At 46.6% G+C, this 16,676-nt stretch overlaps 1 protein-coding gene across 3 annotated transcripts in view; it reads left to right on the top strand.

Annotated features, from left to right (window-relative positions):
* Positions 1–16,676, top strand: part of IFT122 (intraflagellar transport 122) — an 81,942-nt gene that overhangs the window by 46,402 nt on the left and 18,864 nt on the right. For all 3 annotated transcript variants that reach the window (XR_008558854.1, XR_008558853.1, XM_008152287.3), the window contains exons 17-22: positions 2,255–2,308; positions 5,140–5,301; positions 9,364–9,530; positions 12,228–12,399; positions 13,934–14,036; positions 15,964–16,104. Coding sequence is in view for 1 of the 3 variants with exons in the window: in XM_008152287.3 (XP_008150509.2) it covers positions 2,255–2,308; positions 5,140–5,301; positions 9,364–9,530; positions 12,228–12,399; positions 13,934–14,036; positions 15,964–16,104 (799 nt within the window). In the remaining 2 variants the exon portion in view is untranslated. The remainder of the gene's footprint in view (positions 1–2,254; positions 2,309–5,139; positions 5,302–9,363; positions 9,531–12,227; positions 12,400–13,933; positions 14,037–15,963; positions 16,105–16,676) is intronic.

The raw sequence follows: 16,676 nt of genomic DNA, 5'->3' as shown, positions 1-16,676 counted from the left end.
AGACTGTGAGAGGGGGCAGACAGGGCTGAGAGACCCCCCTCCCGTGCATGAATTTTCATGCACTGGGCCTCTAGTATATTATAGCTTTGGATCTACTGTGTCATAAAAGTGGTAGTAGTAGAGGGCTTTAAGACTCCAGAGGGAGGAAATATTTCCATGGAGGGAGCTTCCCTCTCCTGCCTCACCTTGAAATGCCAGGAGGGATGAAGAATAACAAAGGATTCCTAGAATATGTTTTATTTATTTTCATCGTGGAATGAAATTAGACAGAAGTGCCTAAAACTGTGTTAAGTGCTCAGCAAATGTATGAATGGATGAAAACTAAACTGGAATGAACTCCCATTTGCTTAATACCTGCCCCCAATCTGTATCACACCCCGCCCCCAACACTCCTGAGAATAGGAGTTATTGTATTAAAGCCATAGATTTTGACCATAGACTATAACTTGATCACTTTACCCAAATTCCTAATCCCCAGCCTTTCTTTTCTGTTTTGCCAAGTCACTCAGGCACCCTTGGAGGTGAATGATTCCGGTGATAGACTGCTGTCCCCACTAGATGGCAGAGGAGAGCTATTTAGCACCCAGAACCTCTGCCCTGAGCAGAACTGCAAAGCTTTTCTGTTCCCACATTTCCTTCCCCTGAGGTTATTCACAGGCCTTGTGATTCTGACCACTCCGACCAGGGCACCCCTGACACTGCAGAATGTTAGGGCCGAAGGAACTCAGAAACAGATTCCTCTCAGTGGTGGGGAAGAAGTAGGTCCAGGGCCTCCCAACTAGAAAGCAAGCTAGGCCTGAGACCTAGAAAGCTCCTCCTTACCTCCCTGCTACTTGCCAGGCATTCCAGGTTTCCCTTTGTGTTGCTTTAAGGAAGCCCAGACCTCAAAGATGGCTTACTAATATAAGACCTCCAGTTAAGAATACAGGTGCTCTTAGCTCTCCATCCATTTGCTCATGTGATAACTGCCTTACCCTTTCAGGAATACCCATTTGCCAGGGTCTACTGTGATGCTTTACTTAATCCTGCCTCCTGCTATTGCCCATGCTTAGACAGTGAATCTCTGTTCTCCAGGGCATCTAGTTCATCTTGTATAGCTCTTAGCTCAGGGAGATTTATTGATCTATTTAATCTGCCTTCCCCCCCCTTTAGAATATGAACCCCCGAATTGGGAAGGGGGACAGGAGCCAAATTATATTCACCTCTCGGTCCCCAACCCAACAGGATGCTTGGTCCTGTGGGCCGAAAAGTTGACAGTACATTGTGGTCATCTGTGGGCAGCCAGAGGCTGGGTGACTTGCTCATTTCCACAAGTCTTTTTAAGATGGAGGATGTCATGCAGCTAAGTAGAGGCTACAAGTAGCCAGGAGTATTGTTCCGCATTTCATATTCTAAGGCATCCTGGACCTGCTGCCTCTTCTAGGTGTGTGTCAGCCCATTTCAAATGGGACAATGTAAAGAAGCACAGCTGAGTGTGAATGTTGACAGCAAAGCCACATGAAGATCAGCCTGACATGGTGGGTCATGCTCCTCTAAACCCCATGCAGAATCTGAAAGCAACTAAAGAGGCTTCAGTCTGCATGAAGATGGATGCCTGGAAACTTCCCATGGGTTAAAGTCTCTGGCTTTACTGTGAGTCCAAGGCAAGAGCTACACGTTTAGGATTTACGCAAGAGTTTGCCTTCCAGGGACTTGGGAGTGATTCATTCCCTACCTCCCCCTTCCTTCTAGAAACCATCTTTATTCCTTCTCAAATTTCTCTTCCTTTTCTTCCTTCATGGTGGTACTGTAGGCTCTGGATGCCCTGTGTTTATGCACTGTTGGTAAGCATAGCTGTCTCCTGTTTTCTGTCCAAGTTACCAAGATGTACGTGCAGTCTCTCCTGAATCAGTACGTCTTTCCCACTCCCACTCAGATGCCACTGCCTCAGAGTGTCAGACTGGCTTGTTCTTCCATTTTGCAGAGGTTTCTCTAAGCAGGCACCATCTCAGACTGCAGTATTATAGTTTTGTTTCACCTAATCCCAAAGTGATTGATGCAACCAGGGCTTCTTTGTATGGACTAATCCCAGGGATAAAGCTGAGCCTCAATGGGTGGTAGAACCCTCCTGAACACTCAGTGATTAATCAATGCTTGCTTCTTTTCCCTCCTTATTGGCTCACTTTCTAAAGCTTGACTTCCCACCCCCAGCCAATCACCCACTTTTGAAGCCCAGAAAGCAGCTGATTTTATTATTTTATTTCTTCCTCTGTAGGCCTTCATCAGAGTACGAGACCTCCGATATTTAGAGCTCATCAACAGCATTGAGGTAAAGATGAAGTGTTCTTTATTCTCAAGAAAGCACAGACTTGCTGTCAGTGGTTTACAAGCAGCTCTTCAAGAGGAAAAAGCCTTGAGGACATGTGAACAGAGCCTGCTGGTGTCTGAGTATTAGGGCCACAGCATTGCCTTTGGTGTACAGAATGCCATGTGGTGGGGGGAGACAGCACCTGGGGGCAAGGAGTGCAGTCTGTTACTGGGTAGGTAGGAGAGGTAGATGGATTCCTAAGCTCTCTGAGCTTTGGTTTCTTTTCTGTAAGATGGGAGGAGACCTACCTTGCAGGGTTGCTGGGAGGATTACATAGATTTTCAGTAACTGTTTTTCATCCTTGCAGTGATTGTTAACTGGTTACCATCCTCTAGGGCAGGGGTGGGAAACATCCAGCCATATAAGGCCTGCAAAATCATTTGGTCTGGCCCTGCCAAGGCATTAGGGGTGAGTTAATTAAATGTTTGACCAAATATAGCAGGCTAATTTTTAGGCTGATAATTTTGTATGGCCTGAGAATGATGTTATAAATATCCAAATGGCCCTTGGCAGAAAAAAAGGTTCCCCACCCCTGCTCTAGGGCTTCAATAACATGCCAATGTAGGAGGCGTTTCCCAAATGCATATGATCTACATCCCACTCATAGCATTGGGTCCTGGGAAGGGAGGTCTGAACTGGGCACCCAAAGGCTCTGGAGCCCTCCCTCTAGCTCACCATTCCTAGCTAAGAAAACCAGCCTCATCAACCAAACCAGAGAGGGGGAAAGAGGCTGGTTCTACGAGCACCATTTGCTGGGTGTCTGTAAAAAGGCATACATATTTTTCTCGGAACAGATTTATTGTGAGGCTATGGGAATGTGAGATAAATTTGAATTTCCATATGGAAGCAGTGAGGAAATCAGCAAATGTCTTGTCCCTTTGATTCAGTTTAGCATAATAAACACCTGTTGTGGGCCAAGCCTGTGCTGATCCCAGTGGGCAGAGCTGAGTGGAAGAGACCTGCTAACCCTGACAATTGTTGCCATTTACTGAATGCCTGCTCTGCCACCGCATGATCATGATTGATGTGTATGCAATTTTAAATCCTCACAACTCAGTCAGACATTGTTTTTACTAGTATACCTATTGGATAAATAAGGACACAAAGGCTAAGAAAGGCTAGGTCATGTCCCAAGGGTCCACAGACAAAAGTTCAGTTAGAATTCAAAGCCAGTTCTATTTCCCAAACTGTCTTTACTCTAGACCAGTGGTTCTCAACCTTTCTAATGCCGCGACCCTTTAATACAGTTCCTCATGCTGTGGTGACCCCCAACCATAAAATTATTTTCATTGCTACTTCATAACTGTAATTTTGCTACTGTTATGAATCGTAATGTAAATATCTGTGTTTTCTGATGGTCTTAGGCGACCCACAGGTTGAGAACCGCTGCTGTAGAGCCTAAGACCATCGGTTAAAGGAAACTTGTAAGAATTGTCTCATGAGAAAGAGTCAAGTACCACTGAGTGAGGATCCATTTTAGCTGCTCTGAGGTCTTAGGTGCTTGCATTTGGTATTATTCCAGAGAACCAAGGGTCCTTACTAGGCTCCTTTCGGATAGGTGAGATGTAACTGTACTGATAACAGGAGGAAGAGAATCTGCCCATGTGACTACACGTAGTGAACATTCGTAAACCATATTTCTTGATCATGGTGATATTCTGTGATCTAGAATGGATATGGCCTAAATGCCATGCCTAGTAAAAACCTATTTCTTTATCTCACTGCAAGATTTTAATCATTTCCTACAATTAGGGGTTAGTTTATTTGGTTGGTTATCCTAAAATGTGTAGTTTCTTTTTGTTTTTTTAAATTAATTCTGTCAGTGGGGAAGGATGTTGCCTCCAGCTGTTAAAACTTTCACCAGCTTGTCTGGGAGTTTGACTCAATGTCTCTTCTTCTACTGTGATACACTTGCTAGAAAACAAGCAAAAGGAAACTGCGGGGGATGAGCGATTGGGTGCTATTGAGTGTTTACAAATACTTAAGCTGCAAACTAATGAATGTTCCCTAACACAGGAGAAAGGAGTGCGCAGTTATTTCTCTCCATCCTCAGCACTACTGTACTACTGTGTGTGTGTGTGTGTGTGTGTGTGTGTGTGTGTGTAAACACATAGCAGAGTGTTGGAGAACATCACTTGTTTCTGTGGTACAAAGAGCATCTAGAGTCAGACAGACCGAGTCCAAATGCCAGCTCTGTATGCCCTCGATCTGCCACTCTTCTGAATCTCAGCTTCCCTCAGTGTGACACTTGGGTAGCACCGCCCACCCTTGGGTCCATATGGGAAGTACCTAACGAGTGCTCACCTTCACTTTAGAGACAGGGACATAGTGAGACTAATTATATTTTTATTTTGTTGGTTTTATTCTGGGGAAGAAACCCTAAACTTTCTCCTTGTCTACCATCATCATGAGTCACAATTCAGCCAAATCAAGCCTGGGGACTTGAGAGATCTTGGGAGCTTGGAGGTCTCCAAAGAATGGGCAGTACACACCATCCTAAGTAGTTATTTCCTTGGAAGAATGTATAAGAAAGCAGCCCTGAGGAATTTCTATTAAACAAATAGAAGTTTGCATCTCTTTTGACCTTCACTCATAGTGGGGGAGAGGTCTGCTTTTGTTGTCAAGCATTCCCACCAGAAACCTAGGTGAGAGATACAACAACCCAGGAGCCAAGTGTAGATTCCAGTAGGAAGGCCCAGGGGCTTAACTTGAAATAGCAACATCTAACCTTTGTAAAGGCTGCTTCCTGCCATGGCTGCAGAGGCCATTTCCTGTGCTTCTAATTTTTCCAGGAGAGGAAGAAGCAGGGAGAGACCAACAATGACCTGTTTCTGGCAGATGTGTTTGCCTACCAGGGGAAGTTCCACGAGGCCGCCAAACTGTACAAGAGGAGTGGACACGAGAACCTCGCACTCGACATGTACACTGACCTCCGCATGTTTGAGTATGCCAAGGTAATTCCCCATATCCTGGCCCACGCTGCCAGGTGGAACCCACCAGTGTCCTGACACCGTGTGTCCAGTTGTTTGGCCCCAAGAGGCAGTGCAGACAGAAAACAGCAATGGCCTCAGAAAGAGTGTGGGCAAACGGGTAAGCAAAGGAACCATCAGTGGCGACTGGTTGAGGCTGACCTAAAACTGACCCTCCGGGTGACATCAAAGGAACAGAATATGACAGTTCAGACCTTTGACAATGACAGAGCTAGATGAACCAGCAGTGCCCCTTCATTCAGGGTCAGGGCTCTCTCTCACAACTTCTCCCAAAACTTTATTGGAAGCCACCAAGAAGCAGTGTCCTCAGGCATGAATGGTTCTACATATAGCAGAGTGTGATTTACCCCAGCCAAGGTTCCCTCAACGCCTGCTGTCTGTCTGGTACTGGCATTTGCACTGGGCCTTGGAGACATTGACAAAACCCCTGCCCTCTGGTGCTAGCATGGTGTGCCTTCACCTGGGCTGGTACAGCATGGCTCCCACATCATCTGCATGGTTGACAGTAGAGATTTCCCCTTGCATTTGGAGGGGCCCAACAGATGTGGATACATGAGGGAGATCTTCCTGGAGCAGGCTTCTCATGGCTTGTGTGAGCATGAGTACCATTGAGGAGCCCAGACCTTCAGGACACTTGCAGTATAGCCTAATGCAAGGTGAAAAGAGCCTTGGGCACATAGAGCAATCAGGCTCTTCCTTCCATGGAGGTGCCTTTGTTAACCTGCCTTTCCCGGTAGTGTCAGGAGCTTCAGAATGTTAGTGAGTCATCAGCCATAACCAATTAGTGGCTATTAATGAAAATTATCTAGCTCACAAGTTCAAGGTGAAAAATCATCCCCGTTTTTTCCTGCTCTTTTCTTTAAGGCTGCACTCTTTTATCTTCCACTATGTATGAGTTTCTGGAGCCAAAGGTTATGTCTGGGTCACTGTGATCTGGCCCAGGTGTTTCTGGTCATCAGTAGGTGGACAAACACCTGGTCCCCAGCCTGTCTCTTCACCTTGGTGGTGGTTCCTTCACTCTATCCCTCATATCCAAATGCTTCAGGTTCCCCCACTTTGCCGTTTTCAACTTTTTTAACCCCCCATACTGCCACTACACACACAGAGACACACAATTTAACACTGCATTCATACCGAGAACACCTAAATCAGTGTGTCTCTTTCTGGGGATAACAATATCTAAACCAAGGCCAAAACCTTAAACTAAAGGATTGAATCCTAGAGGTGGAATTTAAGCATTAGGAGAGCTGGCTCTCGGTGTTCTTCAGAACTTCTGGAACCTTCCAGCAAGCAGCTGTGGTGTAGCAGACAGTGCTTTCTCACCTTGGTGTCCAGGCTTTTCCCTTTGCTAAGCCTCCATTTTCTTCTTGGAGGTGACAGTTGCATCTCAGCTTAGTTCTGAGAATTGCACAAAATAATGTCTGAGAAAACCCTTTACCAAGGCCAAGCTGTAGAAAGGTTAGGAAAATGAGATGGGCCAACCCTGACCACAGAGTGGCTGTTCTTCAGACCTCTCCCTGGTCAGCCCCCCTCCTGCTCCTATACCGAGGCTCCTCCTCACACTTTGGGTGGGCTTCGTGCATCCACAGTCTCCCACCCAGAAATGCAGCCTATTTACACACTCCATCTGGTCTGCTTCTCTATGAAGGTAAATACTCTGGGGGTTGTTTTTGGTTGTAGTTTTTGGTCACAATTCCAAGTAGGTTGGTTCTGTTTCAATCCCTCCCCTCCCCCACCCCCCAGTAGTTTGAATTTGAGAAAGTGTGTATATACACATTATGTCTGGGGTGGGGAGGGATACAGTACTTATTAACATGGCATGTTTTTGTTTATTTGAAAATTGCTTCCCAAGATTCAATCTGGTTTTCAGAAAATTTTTAAATTACATTCCCATGTACAAATAAATTATATGCTTTCCGGATAAGTGACATGTTTATATGGTGATAAAGGGAATTATAATGCTCTTAACTCTTATGTAGTGTGTCCTTATCAAAATCACCAAGCATGAGAACACTGTTTAGTCTCATTCATCACTCAGCACAGCCTCTTTCTGTCCACTCCAGGGCAGAGTCTTTGCCATGGCCCCAGATAATGTGTAGATTAGCTTCATGAAACCAAAGAAACTTTGAAAACCCAGTTTGTTGATCCTTCAAGGAACCAGTTAGAGTCAGCTTCAATTAGGTCAGATCTCTTGGGACTGGCCTGTTGGGCTAGAGGAGGTCCCTTTAAGCTTATGAACTGTGTCCCTGGCTGGTCTCCTTATTGATGATCCAAATTTATGGTTTGCTTTTGGTCTCTGAACCTTCTTACTATAGTCACCCTGAGTCCACTGAGTACTCACTTTTTCTGTTCTCTTTACCTGTTTTCTGTTCTCTTTACCTGTTTTCCCCAGCTGCTAACCTCATTTAACCAACCAGGTTAGCAGAGTTTCCAGCTTTGCATTGGCATAAAGAGTACACACTGCAGTAGTTGCCAAGAGTAAAGACTATGTCTGTAGTGGCCCAAACTAGGCATCTTCAGATAGTAGCTGCTTTCCAAACCCCTTCTCCTCTGTGAACTCCAGAAGGACCAAAGGCCAGTGAGGTTAGCCTATCTTTTATTGGACCCCCAGCGTCAGAATAATGGTGCTCTTTCCCCCTTTTAAAACAGTTGGTTGTCTTAGGCCAATCTAATATATTATTTTAGGGGCTACACAATTACCCTGAAAGCAAATGGAGAAAAAAATAGAGCTAATTGTTCAAGTAGGATTTTAGCATACATTGACTGTACTTTCCTGACAAGTGAGTGCTAATCGTGGGGAAAGGAGTGCTTTTTTTAGACTTTGTGAGGTTGACAGTGCACTCTCTGCAGGGTACATTATTCCTAAGACAAACCGCTTCTTACTAGTTATGCAGATCTGGGCGCTCAGAGCTCTCAATTTCCTTTTTTGAAAAGCCCCACCTTTTAAAATGTCAGCACCAAACCTCAACTATGGCAAACACCCACGTATGTATTTTAGGTAACTGTATCCTGAAAAGAGGTGATTTTCTGAGGCTGTTTCTCATGCATCCTAGGGCCAACCTAGGGAAGCTGGGCATGGCCCTTTAGAGGCCCCCTGTTGTGGTAGAAGGCACATAGGCCCTGAGACTTGACCCTGTGAGCCTGCAAATCCACAGGCCTCTCTTCCTTCACGGATTCTCTCCAGGCCTCTTCCCCTGCCTCAGAGCCCCCTTAGCCCCCAGCAGACCTGTTCTCCAGACAATTGATACTGTCCAGTTGAGAAGTAATTAACCAGTAACATTTGTACTCCTTATCTGCCCTAGGCAAACACCTGGGGGCAAAGCCAATGGGAGATGCCCTAAGTTCAGGCAACAGAACATGAATAGAATCAGAAAACTGATGTGAATAGTACTTCCTGTGTGTGGTGATGGGGAGGAGGGCACAAAGGGGCTATTCTAGACTCTAAATCATTTTGTCTGTTTAAGTTTAGGGGACTATGCTCAGCCTCACTCTGGGGCATGTGGCATTCTCCCTATTATCTAAATAGAGATTGTAAGTTAGAATATTTGAAATTGTGCAACCAGGTTGTAGAGTCACTATATTGAAGTAGTCACACATATATCAAACACACACGGAAAGAGAGAGAGAGAGAGAGAGAGAGAGAGAGAGAGAGAGAGAGAGAGAGAGAAACCTTATAAGTTTGCCACACTTCAGAGTTTGTGTACAGTACTGCAAAGAGTCCGGAAAGAGTTGTTTAGCTAGAGAACAAATATGCGTTAGTGGGCAGGACAGGAAACATTGAAGGCCATAGTCCTTGACACTGTCCCAGTACCCGCCAGAGGCACCTGTGGGGCTGCCTGTGAGCACTCCTCCCGGACACCTGGGACTGCCCCTCAGTCAGCTCTGTAGGGATGGGCTCACACTTGCATCCTGATCGCCTGCTTCAGCCAAACAAGCCCTTCCTTGCTCCAGCTTTCAGCAGCCTGATGTAATGCTGGCAGCAGGAAGTTCTAATTCAGAGTGTTTTTGTTTGTTGTGCTTCCTCAGGATTTCCTTGGATCTGGAGACCCCAAAGAAACAAAGATGCTAATCACCAAACAGGCTGACTGGGCTAGAAACATCAATGAGCCCAAAGCCGCTGTGGAGATGTACATCTCAGCTGGAGAGCATGTCAAGGCCATAGAGATCAGCGGTGACCATGGCTGGATTGACATGTAGGTTTTCAGTCCCTGCCCCAAGAAGCATTTGGCAGCATGTTGTATCTTGTTAGCTCTTGGTTTTGACTGACAAGGAAAAAAATAGTGTTTCTCTAAAGATTTAATTCGAATGTGATAGTGATTAGGTTTTTGAGACACAGAGATTGGATAAGGCATTTTCTGTCTTTGAGGAGCTTAGCAAATTTCTGGGGGAAAGAATAGAAGGGAGTGAGGAGGAGGAGACACGCAAGCATTGGAATTGCCCTTCCCTGAGCTTTCCCTACGAGCCAGGCGCTGTAATACCTTGCAGACATTTGGTTCTCACTGACACCCTAAGCGTGGGTGTTTCCATGCCCCTCTTCCAAATGAGGAAACCGAGGCTCAGGGACCAAATAACTGGGAAATTGTGGAGCTGAGCTTCATTCAAACTTATTTGGCTGACTTCAATGCCCATAATACCTATAATGGTAGGAACTGAAAACGAGAAGAAAACTTGCTAGCATATCAGGGAAGGAGACATGAATTCTCATAGGAGGAACCATGGATGTCTTCTCCTAGGAGTAGTCTTTGCATGAAGGATCTTGGACGAATTTCAAGAGGCAGAGATAGGAGGAAGGGGCAGGATGTGCAGGCCAGAAGCACAGCACAATGGGTTGGCTGTGATCAGAATAAAAGGTGTAGGAGCGGGAGAGTGAAGGACAGCTGGCTGTGGGCAGAAGGATCTGTGCTGGCCACTCTGGGAGGGCCTTGGGTGCCAGACTGAGGCATTTAGATTTGTCAGTAAGTAGTGAGGACCCCTGATCAGAACTGGTCTGTCAGGAGCCCACTCAGGCAGTGGGTGTAGAGTGGAGGGAAAACCAGAGGAAGAGAGACCAGATAAGTGGTCACTGTAGTAGGCCAGGGAGAAATATGCTGGCTGAGGGAATGAATGAGAGGCATGGAGTAGGCAGAACTGACAAGACCCAACTGAATTAGGGGTGTTGGGGGTGGGGCCAGGCAAGGGAATTGTAGGCTGATTCTGAGATCTGGGACTGGTAGTCAGTAATGCCACTTGCCAAGGTAGAGAACAGAAGAGGAACAGGCTTGGGTGGGGCTGCTGGAAAGGGGATGGATTCAGTCTTGGGACTCTTAGAGCATCAGACCTCCAGGGGAAGGTCAGAAAAAGTGGGCCTCATTCTCATACACGTGCATGTGTGTACATACATGTGTATACTCATGTGTACATATATGTGCACACACTGCCATGGCTGTTAAGGGAAAGCAGGTGAGGGAGCAGTTTCTGAGGTCAGGTGAGTCTGAACTTTAAAAACTGTTGGTTGTTCTGGAAGCCACACTGTAGTTCATAGATAGAACCTGGGGAGGGAGAGGGGCTGGTAAATAACGAGATCATCCCTATGAACCCCACTATGTGGTTGACGTGTGTCCAAGAATAAAGTTTCTTGAAGAAAGAGGCACAGATTCCCCTCACCCCCAAAATTATTCTTTTTACAAAAGGGATGGTACAGGAGAGAGCCAGGCAGATTTAAGTCCCTCTCTCCCTCTAGTTTTTCATGTCACTTTCTTTTGCAACTGATATGTACTAGGGTTACCTTGAGGAGACTTGGATTATTTCAGGAAAGAGACATTCAGCATGTTCTGCCCTTTTCCAGGTCTGGCTGTAAAAGGTGCCTCTCCTCCGGGGACATTTGGTTTGACGGGTGGGGCTAGGGAGCTCTAAGGGGTTGCCTGTGCCACCTTTCCCTAAAATGTGTTGTTTCTCCCCTGAGCAGTGTTATTTTTAGATCCATTATTATTCTAAGTACAGATTGACAGGCCTCCCTGAGCTTGCCTGTCTCTGAAACAGGGATCTGTCACAGCTGCTTCCCCTTTCTTTCTCACAAAGAGCAAGCTGGGTAGGACCCATTTCCCCTGGGAAAGCTGGTTTTACCCTAAATCCTGGCCTGACCAGAGGGAACAAGCACATTTCATTCAGCCCCTACGTCTCCACAAGCAGTGGGAGAGCCAGTCACTACTGGGAAGAAGTGTTGAGCAAGTGGTCCCTGTGGCCCCTCACTAATGGATGGCACCCTGGCCAGGAAGAGAGGCACAGTCAGGATTTCCTGCAGACCTCTTTTCCAGAGCTCAGAGCAGGCCCCACACAAGCCTCTTCCTCTAGAGATTCTGTCACTGAAGAATTTTCATGCCTCTGCCTCTACTTTCCCATGAGAATTCTCAAAACAGTGGTGGGAAGAGCCCTTTGCCACTTCCTGGCTGCAGAGTTTTGGTCAGGTTGCTTCACCTTCCTCCCTAGCCTGTAGTCTACCCATCTGTAAAATGGGAAAACAGTACCACCTCTTAGGGTGGTGGAGATTCAATGAGATCACACATGTGAAAACTCATGGCACTGTTCTTGATACAGTAGGTGATCAGTAGATGCTCGTTTCTCTCCCTATGCTCCTGCTGGATAGATTAGTAACTCCTATGAAAGGCTCATGATGGGGGGACAGGGGATGGGGGAGCAGTGTCCTTTAGCAGGCAACCTCTCCCTGTCACTGGGCACTGTTTCTGGGTGTGTATTCACTCATTTAATAACCCCCTCAAGCACCAGGGGCCGTGATACTATATTGAGCACTGGACATCAACATGAAGTGATATGGAGCCTGCCCTCAAGAAGATCCGCTTCCTTGCCTCAGGCTCCTTTCACAGGAGTCCATCCCTGTGTGCCTGCCTTTCCAGGTTAATTGACATTGCCCGCAAGCTGGACAAGGCTGAGCGGGAGCCCCTGCTGATGTGCGCTCATTACTTCAAGAAGCTGGATAACCCTGGCTATGCTGCCGAGACCTACCTGAAGATTGGTGACCTGAAGTCCTTGGTTCAGCTTCATGTGGAGACCCAGCACTGGGATGAGGTGAGAGTGTCATATGCTTCATGGGTTAGGGGGTCCTGTCTGAGCCCTGGGCCACAGGGGACTTTTTGGGGTTTAGATGGAAAGCAGCTGCCCTCATTGTGAGAATGAACATTATTAGCCTGGCAGTCAGGAGACTTAACCTTGAATTCTCCAAGCCAGAGTATTTTGGCGGGCCTTTTGATACTAGCTTTCCATTTGTTTGCTCATTTATTCATTCAGAGCATCTTTATGGACTGCTGGCTCTGTACCAGCCCTGTGATAGAGACTGGGCGTGTGAGAGTTAGTGTGGCAGCCCCCATTGCCTGCTGTTGGTCTGAGCTGTCTCTGACCAGCACCACAGGCTGACACATGTCTGACATGGAGAGACACCTGTGTGACATTTAAAACCTACTGGGTGGCAGAAAAGGTCACCCATACTTTCCAGGTGCAGGTTGCCAGAGCCATTTCAGAGGTCAGTTCCTCCTCCTCCTTCTTGCCTACCTGGCCCCACTTAACCTTTTGCACTCGGATGTCGAGTGTGACTCGACACGATTAGCATCGGTAGCAGGAATCGAGAAAAAAGCAAGCGAGTGCAAAGGGTTAAAGACCTAGGCTCCTCTTGCATGAAAGGCAGGTGAGAAGAATTAGCCAGGCCAATAGGAAGCTGACTGGGATGAGGATGCAGAAGCAGTGATGTGCTGCCCCCTCTGTATCTTGAACTCACCCTCTAGCTCACTGGCTACCTGTGTCCTGGATTGAAATTCACCCATGAAAGTATTAGAGACTGCACCCTTGGTCCTTACCCTGCCCACCATGTTCTAGTTTACAGAGCCAGAGTGTAGGACTTTTCTGGGTATGAGTTGTCTCACTCCTGTCTGCCCTCTGAGTGGCTCCATTTGGTGAGGTGACATGGTCACTTATGAGAAAAGGTGGAGCCAGGGACAGAGGTAATAATGGCGTTTCAAGATAAGTTTATCAGGAGATTTCTCAGGCAGCATAAATTACAACATCTTGGAACGACTCAGTCCTGGCTGTGTATCAGGCAAACTTTCTCCCTGTTTCCACATACTTTCCCCTGTGACTCATTTCCAATTCTCCTGCCTGACAGGTGGTTCTGCGACTTAGATGAAGCAGTCACCAGGTCCCATACAGCACCAGTCCATCATCATCTTTGACAGCTAATACACAGGATGATGATAATGTCAATTCTGTTTCCTTAGGTGTCGCCTGCAATTAAAAGAAATCTGTTTGCAGCAGTACAGGAGCCCACGCAAACCCTCAAAATAAAATGTTTCCGATTCTGTGCTGCTTCTGTGGTCCAGAAACAGACTGTTGTTATTGAATCCAGTCGCTTGCATATAGCTGTTAATTGCCTTTGTTTTCAAAGAGCTGATTTGTTTTTGCAGTTCTGGGGGTTGTGGGGGGAAAGCACTCTCCCCCTCTGAGTTGTCAAGCTGGCAAAATATGACATCCCTGATGGATTCAGCCAAGTGCCATGTTTTCAAGGGGGCTGCAGGGCCTCTTTTATTACAAATGCATTGGTTCCTTCCTCCAGGCTTTTGCTCTGGGCGAGAAGCATCCTGAGTTTAAAGAAGACATCTACATGCCCTACGCTCAGTGGTTGGCAGAGAACGATCGTTTTGAGGAAGCCCAAAAAGGTAGGTGACACAGACTGGCACCTTGTAGAAGGAGCAAGAGAAGGCACTGCCCAGATACACATTTCAGGAAGGCTTCCAAGCCCCTCCCTTTGTAGACTACAAAGATGTACGACTTTATCTGGGCATGTGATGTGTTTAGTGATGTAAGACTGGGGCGCAGTGGGAAAGAACATGGGCTCTGGAGTCAGACACATTTGGGTCCATCACTCACCTGCCTTCGGACCTTACACAGGTCCTATCTCCTCTCTGAGCAAAACACCATGCACTCAAATGTATCTTCCCATTTAATCCTCACAAGCCCTATGATGTAGGTGCCGTTTTGTAGATGAGAAAACTGAGGTTGGAAGTGGTACAGGGATTTTGCCTGAAGTGTCACAGCAAGGAAGTGACAGAGAAAGAATTCAAGCCAGGTTGGGGCGAGGACAAAATGAGAGGATTCGCACAGTGTCTGGCACAGTCTCACCTGACACTTTCCCCTGCCATGGATGGAAATGGGTTCTATTTCTGGCTCAGATAAATGGGGTATCCTCAGCTTCTCAGCATTTCCACAGGTAAAGTAGGCTGCATACTAGGTATGGCAGTATCTGAAATAGAAGTGAAAGAGAGTATAGAACTTTAATTGGTAGTAATAATTTAAAAATATGGTTTCCTTCTATGTCAGGCACTGGCTGGGCATATAACTACATAACCTTGAATCTCGGCAGCAGCCCTGCAGAGACACAGAAACTAGCTGTGCCCTGCAAAGTCACAAAGCCAGAGAGCGACAAAGCCCGAATTGGACTAGATCTGGCGGGCTGACTGGGGAACCCGATTCTTCTGCTAGGTTTTGCTGCCTCTTCGGGAAGTCTTCTAATTGAAGTTGGGTGTGTCCTATTCCATAGCATCTCATTTACACGTCTATATGGTTGCCACCTCCGGACACGTTTTGGAACAAATGTCTCCCTGTTGAATCTCCTCAGCTTGGTAAAGCCCCCTTTGAAAGACAGCGTCTTCTCTACTGCGTCAGCTTTTCCAGAGAACCCAGTTGTTAAAGTATCTGCATGTTTGGGCAAAACATATCAACCTATCCATCTGTCTGTGTCTGCCCTTCCAAGAATCCATCGCCATAGTAACTTGGTACTCAGAGGAGAGATTGCAGATGAGAATGGAACAAAGGCCAGACCTTTTCCTTCTCTGAAGCTGAGGATTTGGATAATCTGAGAGCCCATATGTGGGCAAGTGTCACAACTAGAAGTGCTTCCCTGGCAGCCCTCTTGTACAGTATGTACAAGAGATTTCTCTTAAATAGAATAGGAACAATTTAGAGATTTTTTTGGCTTATTTTCACAAATGTTTGGTTGATAGAACCAAGCCAAAATTTTTTCAAGGTTGTCATCAAAAAGCACTCAGTCGAAGACTGACCGAGGACTTGAGTTGCGCTTGGTTCTGTGACCTTGGCATGCTGCTTTACCTCCACCTTGCAGAGCCCATTAAAAAAAGTCTTCATAAGTCTGTTGTGATGACCCAGTGAAGTAATCAGCAACAAAAGCACTTTTTAAACCACCAAACCCATTCAAGTGTCAGGTCCTGTTAGTGTCACCTCAGAAATCACAAGGCTTTCCCCTGGAGTGGGATAGGGGCAAAACCTCACTGATGAAGAACAGTTTTATCTTTAGACTTTGCCCTGCAATTTGGTCCCTCAAGTTTTTCTTGCTGCCATGCCTTTACAAAGTTGGTTGCCTTTTCCCAGCCAAAAGGGAGCATATCTCACTGTAGTTTTTTTCAAGATATAGCCTAGGTTATTTATAGCCTTCGGCCTGAGAGGCGCATCCCAGCAACGAAGTGCTGCAGATGCTCTGATGAATGTCCTACTTCTCAGCAGCCCCTTGCAAACCCTGCAAAATTCCCTCCAATGCCCTGAATTGTATGTGTTTTTGTGCCCCTCCAGCGTTCCACAAGGCCGGGCGGCAGGGGGAAGCGGTCAGAGTGTTGGAGCAGCTCTCAAACAACGCTGTGGTAGAAAACAGATTTAATGATGCTGCCTATTATTACTGGATGCTGTCCATGCAGTGCCTCAATATAGCTCAAGGTAAGTAAACAACAGCCAGGCCCTTGTTTTCCCCAGCCCCGCTCTGGCACCAAGATAAACATCGAAAGAGCTGGGACGTTTTAATTAAAGCCTTGGGCTTGTTTATTGGGTGTATTGTCCGTAACCCTGCCTTGCAGTGCCCTAATCTGATGTGTCATCTTTTTCCAGTTTGCCCATAAGCTTAAAGATGGTATGAGGACCATCCTGGGGTTACAGATGCGGGGGGGGGGGGGGGGGGGGGGGTCATACCCTGTGTTGCTAATTCAGAACATGTCTCTCCCCAGCTACCTGGGAGCCCATAACTGGACCTGGGTGAGCTCCAGTTTTAAAAATGTTTTTAATTAAATGAAAAGATGAAGAAGAGATCACTTTACAATAACACACTCCAGATTCTCACTCATCCCAAGCAGAAAAATAGTTTCAATGTTGCTTTCATTCACAAGACTTCCCACTGAGGGAGTTCTCTACTAGACCGAGGCCAGTATTCAGGAATGGGAAAAACACTGGAATTGGAGGCAGCTAGGTGACTCCTAACCAGTCACAATTCCTTCCTCAGCTATATGTCCTGTCTC

Source organism: Eptesicus fuscus, chromosome 18 (genome assembly GCF_027574615.1).
Source record: "Eptesicus fuscus isolate TK198812 chromosome 18, DD_ASM_mEF_20220401, whole genome shotgun sequence".
Classification (NCBI taxonomy): domain Eukaryota; kingdom Metazoa; phylum Chordata; class Mammalia; order Chiroptera; family Vespertilionidae; genus Eptesicus; species Eptesicus fuscus.
This window is presented reverse-complemented; position numbering and strand designations above follow the sequence as displayed.